The sequence below is a fragment of the Malaya genurostris genome, chromosome 3 (assembly GCF_030247185.1).
Source record: "Malaya genurostris strain Urasoe2022 chromosome 3, Malgen_1.1, whole genome shotgun sequence".
Classification (NCBI taxonomy): Eukaryota; Metazoa; Arthropoda; class Insecta; order Diptera; family Culicidae; genus Malaya; species Malaya genurostris.
This window is the reverse complement of record NC_080572.1, coordinates 65,854,211-65,874,160: the sequence shown is the minus strand read 5'-3', so window position 1 is coordinate 65,874,160 and position 19,950 is coordinate 65,854,211. Positions and strand designations below refer to the sequence as shown.

At 41.3% G+C, this 19,950-nt stretch overlaps 1 protein-coding gene across 1 annotated transcript; it reads left to right on the top strand.

The window, feature by feature from the left end:
- The first annotated feature begins 539 nt into the window (after nt 1-539).
- On the top strand, nt 540-1,338 carry LOC131438147 (uncharacterized). The gene has a single exon (XM_058607978.1). The coding sequence runs from the start codon at nt 608-610 to the stop codon at nt 1,118-1,120; it is 513 nt and encodes a 170-aa protein (XP_058463961.1). The 5' UTR covers nt 540-607; the 3' UTR covers nt 1,121-1,338.
- Nucleotides 1,339-19,950: the final 18,612 nt, after the last annotated feature.

Below are 19,950 nucleotides of genomic sequence, written 5' to 3'. Positions count from 1 at the left end.
CAATTCACAGTTCTAGGTACCGGAAATAGTGGTCAAAAACTCTAAAACGAAACTCGCTCAATTTTCTCAGAGATGATTTGATCGATTTTCACACACTCGGGCTCAAATGAAAGGTCCTGTTGAATTTCATCCGGGTCTGACTTCCGGTTCCGGGACTATAGGTTAACATGTGTTCAAAATTTCAAACCGATGCAGAGAATTGACGTCAAATTGGCTTCCGACAAATTTACAAACAAGAGTTTTACTAGAAATGAACTAAAACACAAAAAATCGAAAGAATTGAAACGCCATAAGGAAAACAAATCGCTTTTTCGAGAATTTTCCCCACATTCTGAAGCCACCCCAGCAGAAACGCTGTATTGGTGACGCTTTCATTCAGCCCGTTTCATTCGTCAATGGTTATACTAATCACCGTAATAGTAAAAGGTACAAATATTAACAGAACTTATCAGGGACTGCGTCATCAAAATGAGAGAATCGCGAATTTTGTAGTCTAGAACTATGACAAAGAATACTTTCCTTATCAGTAGTATGAGAATTCGCATTCGGGACGGATCGAATCGGGAATCGTTCAGTTAAATTTAGTGTTCTGACGAAGCGCAGTGAAATGGTGACAAACCGAAACGAAATAGAAAATGCTAGCAGTATTGAGCTGAAAACAAAGGAAAAGGACTTCAGTGAGAATCTGACTTCCGGTGTGTCGAAAAATGCGAAACCATACCGTTCGCATCGATGTGTGACCCTCGTTGGGCTTACGATTCTGCTACTGCTCGCGATTGGAGTTGGAACTGTTCTGTTTCATGAGGATGTGATGAACTTTTTTACAGTAGAGCAAACAGAACATATGACTACCGTGCTCAATGGCATTGACTACGGTATTGATCCTGATACCAGTAGTTTATCAAGTGTAAATCCTACAGCTTCCGTGCTCGACGGTATTGATCTTGGCATCGACCCATTGGAATCCGAAGACGAAATAGTCTTACCGACAAATGAGGATGATGATGATTCAGTGATTTACATCGATGTCTCAACTGCTAACCGTAAGCCGTCGATCATTTACGAGGACGATGATGGCAGTGGTGAGAGCGGCAGTGACGATGGCAGCGCAGATTATTAGCGAGAACCTGGCTGGAAAATATACTGACAAATGAGTCGCGTGCAGCTCGATTGCCCCCGTTTTTTTTGTGTGATAAGGTTCGAGTTATTTCTGGTCGTGTTTTAACAACAGTGCTTGTAAATATAACGAAATGCGATTTATGAATGGGAACAATGTAGTTTAGGTATTATTGCATTTAATTTATGTTGATTAAAGGATTCCCGTCCTGTTGAATTGTTTTTATTTGTTTTATACTCAATTTCATCACACCTTCGAAACTTCTAAACAGTAATGTCCTTAGAAAACGAAACATGACGTTAATTTAAATATTTAATAATTGCATTTTTCAAAATGAAAATTTCACAGAAAATTGAAGACATTTGCTATACTTTGTGTTCGTGACGGATAATAGTCATTTGAACAATAGAATATGATGCTACAGATTAAGAACTATACAAGATACGCAAGTGCAAAATGTCAACATCACAAATATTTTGTCCATCCCTTTGGTAATTGTTGGACACCATACTATACGAAATATTAACCTTTTAGTAACATCCATTCTACGATTCATTTGCGTACATTCTTGCGAGCTTGAAGTGTTGCTTATCCAGTGCTGTTCCAATCGATGATAATCATAAGGAACCAAATCCCGTGAAAATTGCGGGTGCGGTAGGTTTTTCCAACTAAGCGTAAAAAAGTTTCTTCGATCACTTTGGTTGAATGTGCATGAGCATCGTCACGCTTCAGAATGACTTTGATCGAATGATCATCATCCTTATTCGTATGCTTTCAACGTAGTTCGCTTAAGGCCATCGCCCAAGTACCATGCGCGCGGGTGGTTTTAGGAAATTTTCGATAGAAATTTTAAAAAAATTGACAAAACCAAAAACATACAGAAATACCTTTGAAATACTTTTATCTATCTACAGGGTGAAAATGGCTGGAAAATTCGGAGGATTTTCCGAGTCTTATCAAAAATAGCACATGCAATCACTGTGAAAATTGACTTTTCAAACGAGGCCCGGAAGGCCGAATGTCATATACCATTCGACTCAGCTCGACGAACTGAGCAAATGCCTGTGTGTGTGTATGTGTGTGTATGTAACAGAAATATGCACTCACTTTTCTCAGAGATGGCTGAACCGATTTTCACAAACAAAGATTCAAATGAAATTTCTCATAGTCCCATTGCCTGCTATTGAATTTCATTCCGATCCCACTACCGGTTCCGGAGATATAGGACACCATGTACCAAAAAAATATTAAAAAAATATGCACTCACTTTTTTTAGAGATGGCTGTGTGTGTGTGTTTTTTTTTAAGGTGAAATACCTTATGTACTTTCCCAGCTCACGCGCTCGGTAGTTGTCAAGCTACCGCTATTGTGAACCAGCGAGTGGGACTGGCTGAACCTTACCCACTAAAACACCTTGGACATCTTGCCTCGATCCCCCCGGAACTAAGCTAAGCTCAATACTTCGGGGGAGTCTGTGCTCATGCACTTCTTCGTTTGGGAGAAAATGAGCTCCTGCGTTTCTCTCTTTATCTATCTCGATCCACCCTGGGCGCCTCGACGACCCAATGCCACTACGTCGCGCCACACTACTCGACTGATCTCCGACGATGGATCTAGCCTACACCGACGGAGAGTTTCCCCTTTTACGCCACGCGGGACACCCGAAGGAGTGCCGAGGTAGGCTCCGCGATTCCGGTTGGAACATGACTTCCGGTTCGCTGATGTCCCGACGACTCGAATCGGTGTTGTGGCGTCTACTCGACTAGTCCCCGGTGATGGATCTAGCCTACACCGACAGAGAGTTCCCCGACGATGGAAGTTCTCCCGAAACCGACGTTTTCGATACCCGTTCACAGCCCGACCGTAAGGATGCCTGGGTCGATCCAATGATGCCGGTTGGAGGATGGCTTCCGGTTCACTGGTGTCCTGACTATCTTAACGGTTTGGCATGATCCTCATTATTGTATTTATCGCCTTCGCGAACTTCTCGCAGCCTACTCGCTAGCCTACCGCGACAGAGAGTTCCCCGACGCTGCGAGTTTTCTCGAAACCGACGTTTTCGATACCCGTATACGACCCGACCGAAAGGATGCCAAGGTCGGTCCAGTGGTTCCGTTTGGGAGATGGCGCCCGGTTCCACGACGATCCTTACGATGCTATGACGTGGTCTACTCATCTTGTCCCCGACGACGGATCAAGACTACACCGACGAAGGAAGTTCTCTCGATCCGACGCTTACTCGCTGATCCCATATTCGCTGCAACTCCGAGAGTATCTGTGTTACCACTTTGTTTACTGCATTATCCACCCTTAGGGCAGGGATTTACCTATGTACTTCCGCAAACCGAGGACAATCGAATATAACATGTTCAGGTGTTTCTTCAACATACTCACACTCCGGACAAAATGGAGTCGCGGCGTGACCACACCGATGCCGATACTTCCGGAAAAAAACCATGGCTAGATAGAAACTGCATTAGGTAGAAGTTTACCTCTCCGTGTTGTCTATTCATCCACGGCGACAAATGTGGAATGAGCCGGTGAGACCATCTACCTTTTTCCGTACTGTCCCACTCCTGCTGCCACTTCGCCATCGAATCGATTCGAACCATCGTTCGCACGTTTCTGGTGGTTCTACGCTGATAACACTCGATATCCTCCGCCAGGCTGATGCAGATTGGGATCATTCCGGCGATAAGGCTTGCTGCTTCCGACGATATTGTCCTGTAGGCGCTCGTGACTCGTATGACTATAAGCCGGAATGCTCTGTTCAACTTTTCACGGTTCCTCTTCGTTTTCAATGCTGTTCCTCAGGCAGGAGCACCATACCGTAGTATTGACGAAGATACACTAGCTAACAGACGTCTTGTGCTGCTTTTCGGGCCATTGACATTTGGCATGATCCTTGTTATTGTATTTATCGCCTTCGCGGACTTCTCGCAGGCATAGTCGAAATGGCAGTTAAAGTTCAACCGGTTGTCGACCATCACTTCGAGGAGCTTCAGAGCTAGCTTAGTTACAATCGCATGTCCCCCTACATCTATCTCGATACGCTGGATCGACTTGCAGTTGCTCACCAACAACACTTCCGTTTTGTGGTGAGCTATTTGTAGCTTGACTCCGTTCATCCAGCCCTCAATCGTGCTTATCGTCTCTGTCACCGAGGCCTCTACTACTTCAAGAGACTCGCCCATCACCGTTAACGATATGTCGTCCGCGAAGCCCACGATTTTCACTTTCCTGGGAAGTTGCTGTGTCTAGACCCCATTATACATAGCGTTCCAGAGAGTCGGACCGAGAATGGATCCTGGAGGGACGCCCGCCGTCACTCGCACTGACCTCTGTCCTTCGTTCGTATCGTACACCAGGATTCTATTGTGGAAATAGCTCTTTAGGATTCGGCAAACATAATCTGGGACCCGCATTCGGTGTAGTGCTGTGGCGATGGCCTCCCAGCTGGCACTGTTGAAAGCATTCTTCACGTTCACTGTAACCACGGCGCAGTATCGGTCACCTCTTCGCTTCTGTTTGGATGCCTTCTCAGCGCTCTCAAGCACTGTCTGGATTGCATCAATCGTCGACACTCCTTGACGAAAACCGAACTGCATGTTCGACAATCCTCGTTCGCCTTCAGTGCATTTCATCAACCTGTTGAGAATAATTCTTTCCAGGAGTTTCCCAAGTGTGTCCAGCAGGCAAATAGGCCTATACGAGGCAGGATTACCCGGTGATTTACCTGGCTTTGGCAGCAACACCAGCTTCTGGATCTTCCACATGTCTGGGAAGTTCAAGCACTTCTGTAACACAGTTCGGAACATGTCTGGATACGCCAGAACCGCGGTTTTCAACGCCACGTTTGGTATCCCAACCGGGCCTGGAGCTTTCTTGGCTTTCAGTCGCTTTGCGGCTTGTGTAAGCTCTTCGTTAGAAATTTGCCGATCAGCAGAGTTGGCTACTTCTTCGCCATACGGTGTTGGGGGCCAAGTAGTCGGGTCGTGCTTCGGGAAGAGACACTCCATGATCTCTTTCAACTTGTTCGGGCACATTTCAGCTACGGTGGACGGACCCTTGATTTTCGCCACCACAACTCGATACGCGCATCGCCCCCCTCCCCCCCCCCCCCCCCCCCCCCAAGGGATTGGCGTCTGCTTCTCGACACAGTCTCTTGTAGCAATTTGATTTGCTACGCTTAATCTCCCGTTTGAAAGCGGACCTGGCTTCCCGAAAAACCGACTTGCGTTCCTCTATTTCTGTTTCTGTCCTTGCTCTCTGGGCCCGCCTCCTGGCTCTGAGGCAAGCAGCTCGTAACATACTGAGCGTCTCGTTCCACCAGTAAGCTGGGCGGCGGCTATTCTTTTTTTCCGATTTTCGCAGCATTGTGGTGTCGCAAACCATCACCATTCTACTTTTCAGTTCGGTCGCATCGATGTTATCGACGCCGCCGTCCGGTCGAAGTGCCTCAATAAAGAGGTCCATGTTAAAGGTTTTCGTCTTCCACTTTCGCCCATCGGTAATCCTTCTCCGTGTCGCCACTGGGATTCGTTGGCCGATGCGATAGCGTATCACTTGGTGATCGCTATGAGTGTATTCCTCGCTCACTTTCCATTTCATGTTTGCTGTCAGATTAGGACTGCAGAACGTGACGTCGATGATCGAATCTTTACCGTCTTTCCGAAATGTACTAACGGAGCCTTCATTACACAATCGTACTTCTAACTTTGCTAAAGCTTCCTTCAGGATGTATCCTCTTGCATTGGTTACTCTGCTGCCCCATTCCACAGCCCAGGCATTGAAGTCTCCTCCTATGACTACTGGTTTTCGTCCGATTAGCTTATTGGTCAACTGTTCCAGTACCTGGCTAAACTCCTCGGAGGGGTATAGCAACTGCATACAAAGACCCCGTTAATCTTAGCAATCACAAAGCCTTCACTTGCGCTCTCAACCACTTCCTGTATAGGGAATCTTCCTATGACGTGTATCGCGGCCATTCCTGTTCTATCTGACACCCAGTTGCCGTTATCAGGGGAACCTGATACGGCTCATAGATTATCGCAACATCGCACTTCGTTTCTGTCATTGACTGCCATAACAGTTGCTGTGCGGTATCACAATGATTTAGATTTATCTGGGTTATCTCCATTACTGCTGGCCCGCAGTCGCCCTCTTGTAAGCAGGGCACTTGAAGCTACCAGTCTGTTGATCATCTCCCTCCTCCGAAGTGCAAAGCATACACTTCGGTTTTTGCGTGCAGTCTCTCGCAACATGACCCATCCCTCCACATTTCCAGCACATTTTGGATCTGTCGGGGCCTTTACAAGCTCCTGCTCGATGTCCAAAGTCCAAACACTTGAAGCATCTTTCCGCTCTCTTTTCCACTCGCGGTACAGCTCTCAGTAGACACCGCGACCATCCGATCGTTATTTTACCTACCTCCAATGCCTTGTTAGCAGCAATTGTTGGTAGACGAATCAACGCGGTCTGTGTGCCACTATATGCTTTCCTTAGACGGATCATAATTTGAACGTCGCCTCCACTTAGCTCCTCTGCTGAGGTGACCTCATCTAGGTCCTTGCATATAATCATCGTTTCCGGACATAAAGCTTTCACTTCCGCTCCTTCACCCAACGATTTACCCAAGAGTTCCTCCATGGTCGAGCTGTCGACCGTAGGGTCCTTTTTCATTTCGAAAAGCATTTCTCCTTTTTGCGTGCGCCTTGCTCTCACCACGTTCTCACCGAGATTCTTCAGCTCCGGGTCCTCTCTGACCTTTTTGAGGATTGCTGCGTACGTCATAGTCTCGTTAGCCTTAACGAGAACTGCGTCCTCTTTTGGTAGCTTTTGTGCCTCGTCAAAAGCTAACAAAAGAGGACGCAGTTCTCGTTAAGGCTAACGAGACTTTTCTTTCTCCTTCTGCTCCAATTTTCTCCGCTCCTTTCGCTTTTGCTGACTCTTTTTTTTTCTCTGTTTTCCGGCCAGCAACAGAATTCCATCCTTCCTTTTGCTCAGCCGCCTCCTCAGCGGAGTCCTCGTCTAGGCGTATAGGTCTCTTGGAACCGCCTGGTCTCTCGTCTCCGGGAGATGTTCTTGGCCTCTTTGGAGTATTGGAAACAGAGACATAATCCACCCCAGCAACCCCCTCTTTCCCTTGTTTCGTTGAGCCCACCGGAACTGCACTGGTGCCTCCCTGCTTCAGAGAACTCGTGATAGCGGCAACTTTAGCGGATGTTAATGTAAGTTCCGCTGTGTTTGCTCGTTCTACTATCGTTTCGTACTCTTTGACGGCCGATACTACCGCCTTCCAAATTCTGTGGACCATCTCTTTAATTTCTTTGTGGATGTTGTTCCTTGCGTCCACGAAACTATGGAGCTCATCCACTAAACTTTTCGCTTGTAGTACTCTCGGCTTCTGCATTGTTTTGTTCAACACATTCTGCTTTGGCTAGTGCATCTATTGCTGCTGCTGCTGTGACTGCTGCTGCAACTTCTGTTGCTCCTTATCACGAGACTGGTGCCCATGTTGGTTTTGCAGGGGCGGAGATCTCGATAAACCGCCTTTGGCGAACGGATTCATCGTTCCAACTTCCTTTTGATTAGTGTTCTATTCCATTTTCCAGGGTCCCCCCTTCGGACCGCTATCTCCACCTGAAGTAACTAGTTGCCTTCTGTGATCCCATGGTTATCTATGCAAGCAGTGAGGCCATGCTAGGGTTAACACGGCCCCTCATGCGAACCGTGTTCAGAGCAGGATCGGCGTAAGTCGGGAATATTACATCCGAGCCTAGTACTCATCATGTTTGATGTACGGGTATCGAACGTATCCGAAGGCCTGCCACGGTTTTACCGGGACGGAGGCAGCCGTACTGTTATCCTACTCGCCATTACAAGTCGATATCACCCTTCCTTACTCAGGGAGCAGAACAGCACGACTGTCAGCCCAAAGTCGTCATATCCTATCCATAAACCGAAAAAATCCTGTCGGTTGATGTTCGCCGTGACCAGTATACCATAATCAGGATTTCACTGATATTAATCCTGATGTGCCGATGGGCACTCCCGCAGGGCTTGTGTGCTTTGAGCGGCACACGGTCGCGTAGGAAGGGCTTGCCTGCGAATACATACAGCTTTTTATAAAAGTTCAACAGAGCCCACTGCCAAACCCCACCACATCCTAGACAAGCCCCACAACTCGCAGTTGCCGAGGGAGGGGTCGTCAAGCCCTTGGACAAAGTCCCTGCTGCCCCATGTGCGTGTGACCTTATGGTTAAAAAATGCTCCTTATCACGCCATCGGATAGGGTGACCTCGGTCCGATAATGCCTTGTTTGGTATCTCTTCACTCTTTTGGGCTAGCGATACATAATTTGGAGATTGACGCGGTTGATGCAAATGGTGCAGAATTGTCCGTTGACAGCGCTACGGTCTGGCCGATATCGTGCTCAATCGATGCGGTTCGACAAAATTCACTGGGAACCGATTGAAATAGTAGCGTCGAGTAGTTAAATTTTACTAAAACTGCGGCCAATTTCATAGTTTGACGGATGGAAAGTTATTTGGGTTTATTTTGCACTGGAAATAATTTGAACTAAAGAATTGATATTAAAATTTTCTTTGCAAGATTTTTTTTTCAGTGTCGGAAAATAACCATCGAGCTGTCAAAAATAACCATACTTTCGAGCAGGGTTATTTTTGCTGATATGGACCAAATGGTCTGCGCCATAAAAAGCGAGAGGGTTATTTTTGACAACATCAAAATACACGCTTAAAAATAGTTACTCAAAAATTAGTAAGATCTCACTCATCTACAGAAAAAGTGGAACAACTCTAATTTAGAGTAACTCCGAAGTTACTCAAATTTGAGTTCTTCCACTGGAAACGATTTTTGGGTAAAATCTACTCATTTACTGAGTAATACTTTATTTGTACATGTACAAAAAATAGAGTAACTATCACTCAAATTTTGAGTGAAATTTTATTTCACATATACCAAATTTGCAAAAAAATGCTCCTTTTTTGAGTGTATTGTATTAAAATATTCAGTAATTGAACTCAATTCTATATCAAGTGGTGGTCGCTTGGAAAAGTGTGTCAATCACAAATTAACATACATGTCAGTTATGCTCAGGCACCAATCATACACTTATTCCTCATAAATGACATTTGAGCATATTCGGTTCCGTTCTAAAGCACAACACGGAGTTCATCATTCCGGTTTTTGCAGACATAGGCTAACTGCATATCTCGAAATAGCGATTAAAGCGACACCTTGTGATGGCTGGCGTCGTCAGCGTGGTACTCTGTAATATTCTTAACCATGGTTTTACAAGTTAAATTCGGCTACTTTAATTAATATTATTTGCATAATCAGATGAAGTATAGCACGATTATTGAAAATCTCTTTCAAACCGTAAAATTCCTTAGTAAATCGTTGAGGAAGGGAATAAAATAAGGAAGAACGAAATGACAATGGGTTTCTCCAGGGAACGCACCAATAGCTCGTTGAAACGCGAAAATTTGTATTATCCCGTTTTTTAGGTATCTTTACTTCTTGTCGATTAAGGAAACTTACGTACAAAAACGATTAACCACACCTAATCTCACTACATACATTTGAATACTCTTGCATCAATGTTTCTGCCTTCTTTTGTAAAGGGTAATAAAATTATAGAAAAAAACGACTTTTGGTCGAGCTCGATCAGACGACCAGCTCGCCGAGATCGGTAAATGTTTCTCTGTGTGCGTATGTGTGTTTGTGTGTGTTGAAGGCTGAACCAATTAAAACAATCTTAGATTCGTTTAAAAGCTACAATTGAGTTATTGGTGAAGTTTGAAGATCAAGTGGCTATCCTTACCAGTTCCAGAGATATGATGATATAAGTGACGTAAACGACGAGTCAGTTTTTATCTACCAGTGATGATTGTTTTATTTTAGACTCGTTCGTTATCATTTGTTTCAGATAGAAATAATGAAAGACCATTTTTGCACCTCCCAACAGGTTTTGTGAACAACTAAGGGAAAACTAACTTTTTGGGGGACTACGTTTAGTAAGGAATCTTAAGACACTCATTTCTAAAAGTGTATATTCATATTTATTTAAGGCCTGAGCATAGTGAGTCCCATATAAATTGTGAATCCACCACGTGGTTCCCTCAATTCCCTTTTTCGTCTGTGTGTTTAAGAAAGTTATGATGGAAAAACTACATTTTAGGAGCCTCATATCGATTATGCTCCTTATATCGACACCAATGCATTTCAAAGGGCTCATGTGTTCGGCATATTTTTTTGTAGTAACATGTTCTGTAATTCTTCAAGAGGCTTGAATTCACTACCACGCAATGTATGCAAATTAAAACTTATAACTCACTTCTAAGTGTATTAATGACAACTTTGATTTTATTCAAAGAAGAAGACAGTTCCAAACAAAAGTTTTTCTGAATGCAATGAAGACCCAAAATCAACTTCTGAAACTCAAACAGAAAACGTATTTTGATGTGGTTGGGACCACTAAGCACTGTGTTAAAAGTGAATGGATTTTTACAATCTATGGCTTGAAACTATGCAATCCAATTATTGCAATTACAAAAAAAAACTTAAAAAGTAAATATCAAATCGCAGATCCAATCAGTTGTGTACTGGCTGACGAGAAGACCTTTCCTTTGACATATTTGTGAACAACACACAACAGTTTGTCGAGCTGAATCGAATGGCCTTCCTTGCATCGGTTAATTTCCCAAAATTCGAGCGAATCCTACACCTAATTTTTAATATTCTCAAAAATTTTGTGGAAACTCACCAAAAAAATCTGGGTTTTGCAGATAATGCGGACAGAAGTGTTCAAAATTCCAGTTGCGTTTATGTAAATGAAGAAAATAGAGACCATTGTAAACTTTGTAAGCTATCACACTTTGTTGGACATTTCATGCGATCGATGCAGCGCACCGCGCTGGAGACGCTATGCGCCACATGGTGGCGCTTCCGGAGCTGCGCAGGTAGCCTATAACACCGTTTGTGTTGGGCGACTCACCCTCGAAATACGCGATCTCACTAACAAAATATACAACCTGTTGCTACAAATGGTTATTACAACTTTTAGACTGATCTTGTGAATAGTAACAAAAAAACCAGTTATTGCGTTAAACTCAAATTAAGAGTAGGAGTTACTCAATAGCATTGATGATAACTACTCAATTTTTGACGTTTTCATGTATCATTTGAAAATGAGTAACTAGTACTCAAACTCTGAGTAACTTTTTCTAAGCGTGTAACCGCTCGAGTGTCAGATTTCAACCACCCACATTATCAGATCCGAATGGATTCCGAATGGATTCCGAATCAATTCCGAATCGGCGAGAAATTTTCATTCGGAATTTCATGTGGAAATCATAATGGATTCCGAATCAATTCCAACTCCAGTGCAACAACCGATTCCGAATGAACCGGTTCGCCTACAACCGGTTGATTCGGAAATCATTCGGAATTGAGTGAGAAGATGCGGACTGAATTGTCAATTCGTCTTCTTCTTCTTCTTCTTTCCTGATTTTGTACGTTTTCGTGCTGATTTTCAGTTTATTTTTGAACGAAAACATTATATAACTGAATATACAAATTTAAATCTTCATGTTTTTCGGATATACAGAACTAGTAAATAACCAGTTCTTCTTAGAATCCCAACATAAACTATTGAAATTCGCTGGAAATTAACAAAACGGCCTACCTTAGTCAACATCATCCATTCCTCTAGCTGCAGTGTAGTGAAATGGCTTAAGTCGCTTAAATTTCACACTAACACATTCATAAAATGAGCGAATATTCAATGACATTTATAATGCCACTGTCAATCAGGTTGATCGAGCAGCCAACTCAGGCGAAAATTCTAGCACTGAACCGATCGAGCACTAAAAAATCATGCAGTCGAGTAAGAACTCATTGCTCATTCCGTCATTTCGATTATGTGGGCAATAGTTAGAATTAGCTGCGAGATGGTTCACAGCCTTAATAATAGTATGTTATCCGAGATGCCAACTCCGCTAACGCTACTATTTCAATCGGTTCCCAGTGAATTTTGTCGAACCGCATCGATCATTAGCTCGATTATTGGACCGATTGAGCACGATATCGGCCAGATCGTAGCGCTGTCAACGGAAAATTCTATACCATTTTCATCAACCGCGTCAAATTAAAAAAAATTAAGTTCACATTATGTATCGCTAGCGCAAAAGAGTGAAGAGATACCAAACAAGGGATTATCGAGCCGAGGTCACCCTATCCGATGGCGTGATAAGGAGCATTTTTTAACCCTAAGGTCACTCGTCTTTTCGGACAAAAAAACTCTGACGCTATGTTCGGGGTAGGGAAATAAACCCAGTCGCATAAAAGGCGATGTTCGAATTTACTGGGTTGATTCGTCGCCGGTTTCTGCTGGTTTCAATCTCTACATGGAAAATAAATACCTATTGTAAGACTTCGTTTTAGTTCATTTTAGAATGTTTCAAAGCTTTTTCTTTCTTTTTTGTTCAATAAGTTAAATTTTAGTAAACCACATTCAACCTGAAATTGAGTCTATACTACTCAACCGTTGATAATTCACTTTTCAGTATATTTTCGCAAGTGCCTTGTGAAAACTACTTAGAACTACATTACCGAAAATTAGGTTACTGAACAGTACCCTGAAGTTAGGTGAAAAGAACTCAAAATTAGGTAGTTTTGCTGTTCCGTGTAAATAGCCAGAGGAACGTCCTACTTGAACCAATTATTGATTCCGTGAAATTGGAAACCAACCAAGTCTGAATTTTTAGCACCGCAACATATATTGCCGAGAATGACCAGTTACAGTTAATAATAGAAAATTTATTAGTCATGTTCCAGGATCTGCTGGAAGTTCTCATCACTTTCGTTGTCTGGTGATTGCGGTTTCATACTTATATTGCTCAGCCTCACAAGGGAATTTTTCCATGAATGAAGCAGTAAGTCACGCAGTGAGGGGTCAAGTTCACTGCATCAAACCGAACCTGATAAGAATGATGGAACTTATACAGTACTGTGGCGTGCAATCGGAATGAACCAAGAGAAACACTGTAATTACAATAAATAACATGAAGTGAATAAAACTCTTATCTCAAGTTCAACTTTATTGGGTTCATTCAGGCAAAATGTGTCACTATCATTCCTGTATATAATGATACAAAATTAGTCATAATTTCTGGAAAATAACCTATATGCGTTTTATGCAAATGTGCTATGAATAGCTCAAGAATTCTGGTCCAGAATACAGGAATTATGGATTCTGGATTCTATTCCCGAATCCATTATTCCTGTAATCTGCACTCTAACAAACTCTAACTCTAACTCTAATTTTTTTAACTGAGCTCTAGAGCTGAATCCTCGTCCACGAATCTGGAGCTGAATGATAACACTAAAGTTTAAGCTTAGAACTGAATCCTTGTTCAGAGTTCAATTCAGTTCGGTATAAGTAATTCCAATTCGCTAGCAACTACCTTTTTCCTTCTTTGTGGTGATTCACGGATGCCCTTTTTGAAAAATTCGAACCGTTAAGGCGTTATCCACGAATCGATCCATTTGTTTTTTGACTTCATCATAATTGGAGAAGGGCTGGCCATGCTGCATCGACCGGAACAATTAATAATCGGATGGAGCAATGTCTGGGCTATGCGGCGGGACTTCTCATTTGAGCGTTTCTAAGTATGTTTTTATTCGGCTCAAACCCATCAACTGTCGTGGGTAGATCTCCCCGTGATTCTTTCACTCGGTTAATAAGGTTCATAATACACCCCACCCAGCTGGCCCTACCACATACAAAGCATACCCTCAAGGTAATGAATACAGCCGTCGATAATGATGTATGACCGGGGTATCTATACGTTGTCCAATGTTTTAGATTATCGTAATGAACCCACTTTTCATCGCAAGCAAAAATTCGAAGCAAAAAAAAACTTCGCACGTCCCTTGGCTTCAATTCATACGGAACCCAACTGTCTACCTTTTTTTTTAAATAACTATTTATTGGAATATGAGTTAAAATTAAATTATTAAGATTTAAATTGGGTGTTCAGCCACAAGTGGTGACTTTTCAGCCCTATTATATATATGATTTGGTTATTACCATGAGGACATTATTTGCTTCCGCAATTCTGAGATTTTTGTGTAGGGAAAATTCTAAACCTACTTGTATTGTGTAATGGGGAAAAGGAACTTATATATTAACTTACTAACTAATATAGAGAGCGAATCGATTCAATTGAAGATTGAATCGATTTTTGTCGGAATTTGCTTATAATATTATGTGACATTACATCTAATGGTTCTATATTTGTGAGTCTGTGTAACTCATTTGTACTAAACCAGGGAGGACGCTTCAAAATCATTTTCAGAATTTTATTCTGAATCCTTTGAAGCGTTTTCTTCCTGGTGGAACAACAACTTGACCAAATTGGTACTGCATAAAGCATGGCTGGTCTGAAAATTTGTTTATAAATTAACAACTTGTTTTTTAGACAGAGCATAGAATTTCTGTTTATAAGAGGATATAAACATTTAATATATTTATTACACTTTGCCTGGATTCCTTCAATGTGATCCTTGAAAGTGAGTTTTTTGTCATACGTTAAACCTAAGTGTTTAGCTTGATCAGACCATGTCAATTTCAAGCCATTCAATTTGAGAATGTGATTATTGTTTGGTTTAAGAACAACTGTCTACCTTTTGGATTATTCTCATTGCTTGTAAACGCTGATTGAGTAACTCTGGGTGATTTTGCAAGAGTATTTCTTGTGTTTGAGACGGGTCTTGATCGAGCAATCCCTTCAATTCTTTATCTTCTAACTTTTGGTGTGCTCTGGCTCATTTCTCGTCTTCCAGATCAAAATTGCCACAAAGTTTGGAGCTTGAATTCTGCACCTAAATCCTGAATCTACATTCCATAAAAACTCAGGATAATAAATCCAATTCCAGAATCCAGTATTAAAATTCGGAATCCAGATCCAGAATTCAGTTCCAGATGCTAGAATTTTGATTCTGTAATAGAAGTTTGGTTCGGAATTCTTGAGCTGAGTTCTGTAATTCAATTTCGGGATTCGGAAACTGAATTCTGGAACGAAAATTTAGCCTCAGACCAGAATCCAAGTTCTGAACTCAATTCCGAATCGAATCATAATTTGAGTTCAGATCAGAATCGTGGTTCTGAATTTGATTTCCAATTTCAGTTCCAAAGTTTAGTTCTCGAATTCAGCTCTAGAATTCTGACTATGAATTGAATTCCAAAATCAAAGTCCAGATCTAAAATGCTAGTGAAGAGCAGAAACCGGATCCAACATTCGGTCCCAAAATTATGCTTAAGAATTTAGAGTCGGAGTCCATCTTCAGAATTCAAGCTCAGAATTCGATTTCAACAAGCAAGTCCAGGCGCAGAATTTAGTTCCAGAGTCCAGTTCAGCAAGAGGAACTGAGTTCTGAAGCTGGATTCTGGAATTAAAACTCAGTTTCAAAATCTGTAAGTTTTAAAACTCGATCCAGAATTTTGGAACTGAATTTTGATGCTGGATTCTGGAACCTGAATCTAAAACACAGTCTCAAATTAAAATCCAGAATTCAACTTTGGATTTCATTCCCACAATTTAGTTACATAATCAAGGTTTTGAATACAGATTCAATGTCCAGTTTCAAAAAACTCGACCGACATTCAATTCCAGATCGAAAGATCTGCACCTAGATTCTGGAATTGAATATTGAATCAGAAATCCGAACTTGGGGAACAGAATTCTGAACTAAAATTACATTTTAGGCTCAGATCAGAATCCTGATCTAGACTTAAATTCCTCAATTCAGATTCAGAATCATGTTCCAGAGTTTTGGAATTGGATCAAAATTATTAACTTGTATTCTGGACCTTCAATTCCAGTTCCGAATTTAGTTCCAAAATTCAATTTTAGGGTCAGAAATCAGTTTGATTTTAGAATTCAGCCCAAAGGTCCTGAATTCAGTTCCAAAATTCAGAACCCTGGAACTGAATATTGATACTGGGTTCTGAAACAGCATTCTGAACGTGAATTCTGCACCTGAATCAATCCGAAATCCATTTTCAGAATTCAGGGCCAAAGTTCAATTCAGAATCCCGAATACAGTTTTAGTTAGAAAACTCAGTTACATAGTCTAGGTCCAGAATTCAATTCCAGAATCCAGCAACAAAATTCAGAATCTAGATTCAGAATTCTGTTCCAGAAACTAGGATTTGGATTTAGGAATTCAATTCTGGATCTGGAATTTAGTCCCAGAATCCAGCATCAATCTCACAATCCAGAACTCAGTTCTAAAATGAATTAAAATTTATGTTCAGAATCGTGGTCTAGAATTTGATACTAAAACTCAGTTCCAGAGATCAGTTCTGGAATCTAGGCTCCGAATTCAGCTGTTGAACTCTGACTATGAATTCAATTCCAAAATTTAAATCAAGAATCCTGTTCCAGAACCCAGCCCCCGAGCTCAGTTCGAGAGTGCAGACCCAAAATTCAGTTCCAGAAGTTTCAAAACTCTGGAACACAAACTGAATTCTGAAGGTGGGTTCTGGATTTAAATAAGTATGGACGCACTTTGATTTCGCTGTAAATAATTCACAAGTGTTAGATATTCAAATTTTATCCGATATACTGATAATATTAGACTACAACAACAGAATATTATTCTCAACATTTGCTACTTAGCCATTGTAGACTAGCTGGCGCACCTTCTTGCGAACGTTTTTCATTAAATTCCGTACAGACTTCTTGGCGACAAGTTTTGACACTTTTTTCCAATCTTTTTCGAATTGTTGAATGGTTTCGGCTGCCGAGACATGTTTCCTAAGATGTGCCTTCGTTAATGCCCAAAATTCCTCAATTGGTCAAAGTTGTGAAGAATTTGGTGGATTCATGTCTTTTGGGACGAAAGTGACATTTTTGGTAGTATACCATTCTACCGCTGGTTTCGAGTAGTGGCAAGAAGCAAGATCTGACCAAAAGACAACAGGATCATTGTGGCTTCGAATCATGGGTAGAAGTCGATTTTGTAAACATTCCTTGATGTATATTTCGCTGTTCATTGAAACAGTGGTGATGAAGGGTTTCGAAATCTTACCGCAGCTACAAATTGCTTGCAGTTCAAATTTCCAGCAAGAATCGTATTGTACAGCCCTCGAACCCTCGGCCTGTTCGGTGTTTCTTGTTTCGGACTACGTTTTGGTTGTTTCAGCTTCTTTTGGGTTCGAAGATTCAAACGTTCTTTCGAAGTGCCGACTTTTTTGACCACATCCCGAACTGAAACCTCCTTCTTTTGCTCGAACGCCTTCAGTATACGTTTATCCAACTGGACCTGGGTGGCAGGACCTTTTTTCGACCTGTTTTCGGTTTATCCTCACCGAACTTCCTGATTGCATTTCGCACGGCTTTTTCACTTACTCCTTCCATTTGTGCTATCTTTCTCAGTGACAGTCCGCGTTCTGTGCACCATTTTTTCGACGAAACAAACTAATGAAAACGAATAAACAACTGAACAAGTGGTTAGAGAAGAGTGTAAACAACAGGACGCAGCCATAAAAATTGACAGATTCTGAACCATTGCGAAATGGCAGCGGTTTTTGGTTGCGCCCATTAGTTGCAAAATGCAGATCTAGAGTTCAGAATATGAATACCTGGATTTTAGTTTTGGTTCAGAATTCAGAATTCGGTTATGGAACTGACTTTTAAACCTAGAATCAAGAACTGAATTCGTCACCTGAATTCTGAAACTAAAACTCAGATTCCGACTAGAATTCAGTTTCTAATTTTGGTTTCTGGATCCAGGTCTAGAGTCCAATTCCAAGTCAAGCATTCAGAACCTCAATTCTGGTTCTAGATTATAATCTAAACCTGCATTTTAGTTCAGAATTCAGTTCTACAACTAAGTTCTACAACTAAGTTCCACAATATTCCGAATCTAGAATTAGAATTCAAACCCTGAATTCTGTTTTACAACTCAGTTCCACAATATCCAGAATTAGGGTTCAGAGTTTAATTGCAAACACAGTTACTGAATCGCGGTCCTTAATTTAGGTTTTGGCTCGAGATGTATGCATGGATTTGAACAGGAACTTGAACTTATACCACTAATTGAAATTTACAGTTCCTGACCTTGATCCTGCAACTAGATCTAGACTTACAAAATTACCGGTCTTGATCAAGATCCTGGAACTGTAACCTCTATCTGGACTTGAACAAGAAATACACCCTAAGTCCAGTTTTAAAGAATATGCATTCATGCGAACTGTTAACTGCAAATGTTTCACATCAAAGAACTAGAACAATTCTTATTCGTAATCACGTCGTCCGGTTATGTATCTGACATTACCCATCCACCCTAACTTTTTTGTGCAAATTTTTAGATATCCACTCAAACATCTATATCCTGCCAGAAACGTGTGCCAAATGATCCTCTTGCAAACATATTTCAATTGAAATCATTTTTAAATGATAACATAGACAAATATACATACAGGGCCGGTGAAAGAGGTGGGTATGGTGGGTAGTACTACCCACCCGAAAATTCCAAAGGTGGGTAATTACCCACCTGAAATTTCTAACGAAAAATAATAGTAATAACAATTTATAACAATAAAAGTAGTGGAGCAAGGATGTGAAGATACAACAAAAAGGTGAGGCGTGACAATGGTCATTTGAGCATGCAGATATCTTTTAGTGACTTAACTTTTATCTTCAACCAAAGGGGTCGAGTTTAAGCATCTCATTCACGCAAATCACTCGAGTCTCTGGTATGCCGGAAAGTACCGAAAAAGGTCTTCTACCATTTACTATACGAACCGGTAAAAGAAAAGTTACCAGAAGTTGTCAGTTTCTACTTTCGACAGAATTCTTATACACATTGAGCTCTTCACTGTATGAATATTTTTCTCAATCTCTATACAGCTAGTTGAACATCAGAATGAAAGGTTTGTTCGAACTATTGCTTATGACCCCAGAGCCACAGCGTGCTGGCTGTTTAGCCTAGGTTGTAAGCGGTATTCAGTAGCTACCGCTACCTGATGGAAACCCATCATGCTATTTTTACTTTAAACTATTAGAGATAGTGAAGAATTAATTGTGTACGAGAATGCAGCCGCAAGTGGAAAGTAACAACTTCTGATAACTATTCTTTTGTCGGTTCGGATAGTAAGTGGCAAAGACCTTTATCGGTACTTTCCGGCATACCAGAGACTCGAGTGATTTGCATTGATGAGATGCTTAAGTTCAACTCCTCTTACGAAAGTTAAGTTAGTAGAAGATTTCAGCTTGCTAAAATCAACCTTGTCACATCTCGCCTTTCCATTCTTTATATTCACATAAATGAAATCACTCAAAATCTTTTGACGTAGGATTGCGTCTTTGTTTTCTATACCGGGGTACAAATTGAAAATATAGAAGTAAAACCATATAGACAGTGCTTAGGTTTTGAACATGTACAACTCAACCACAAACAATGTCTAATTCTCCCTGTTTTTCAAACCATTGTCATTCCTCTAACTGATATGACGGTTTCGTATACATAAGTTCACGGTTTCCATATGATTTCTGCTCTTCAATGAGTGCGTTCGCATTTGAGAAAATTACTCACAGAAAACCAAATACAGTGTCGAATCGACTTGCACTCTGTGCGGTTCGATACTGCCGTAGAGAAGGTTGCTTCCACATCGTCCAAAAAGTTCAGGAACTGACTAAGAAAACAACATTTCTTGAGCAAAATTTCTTTTTTTATTATATATTTTTTTTAATATCATACTTATAGAAAAAAATAGACTTCAGTTGCGGCGATCACTT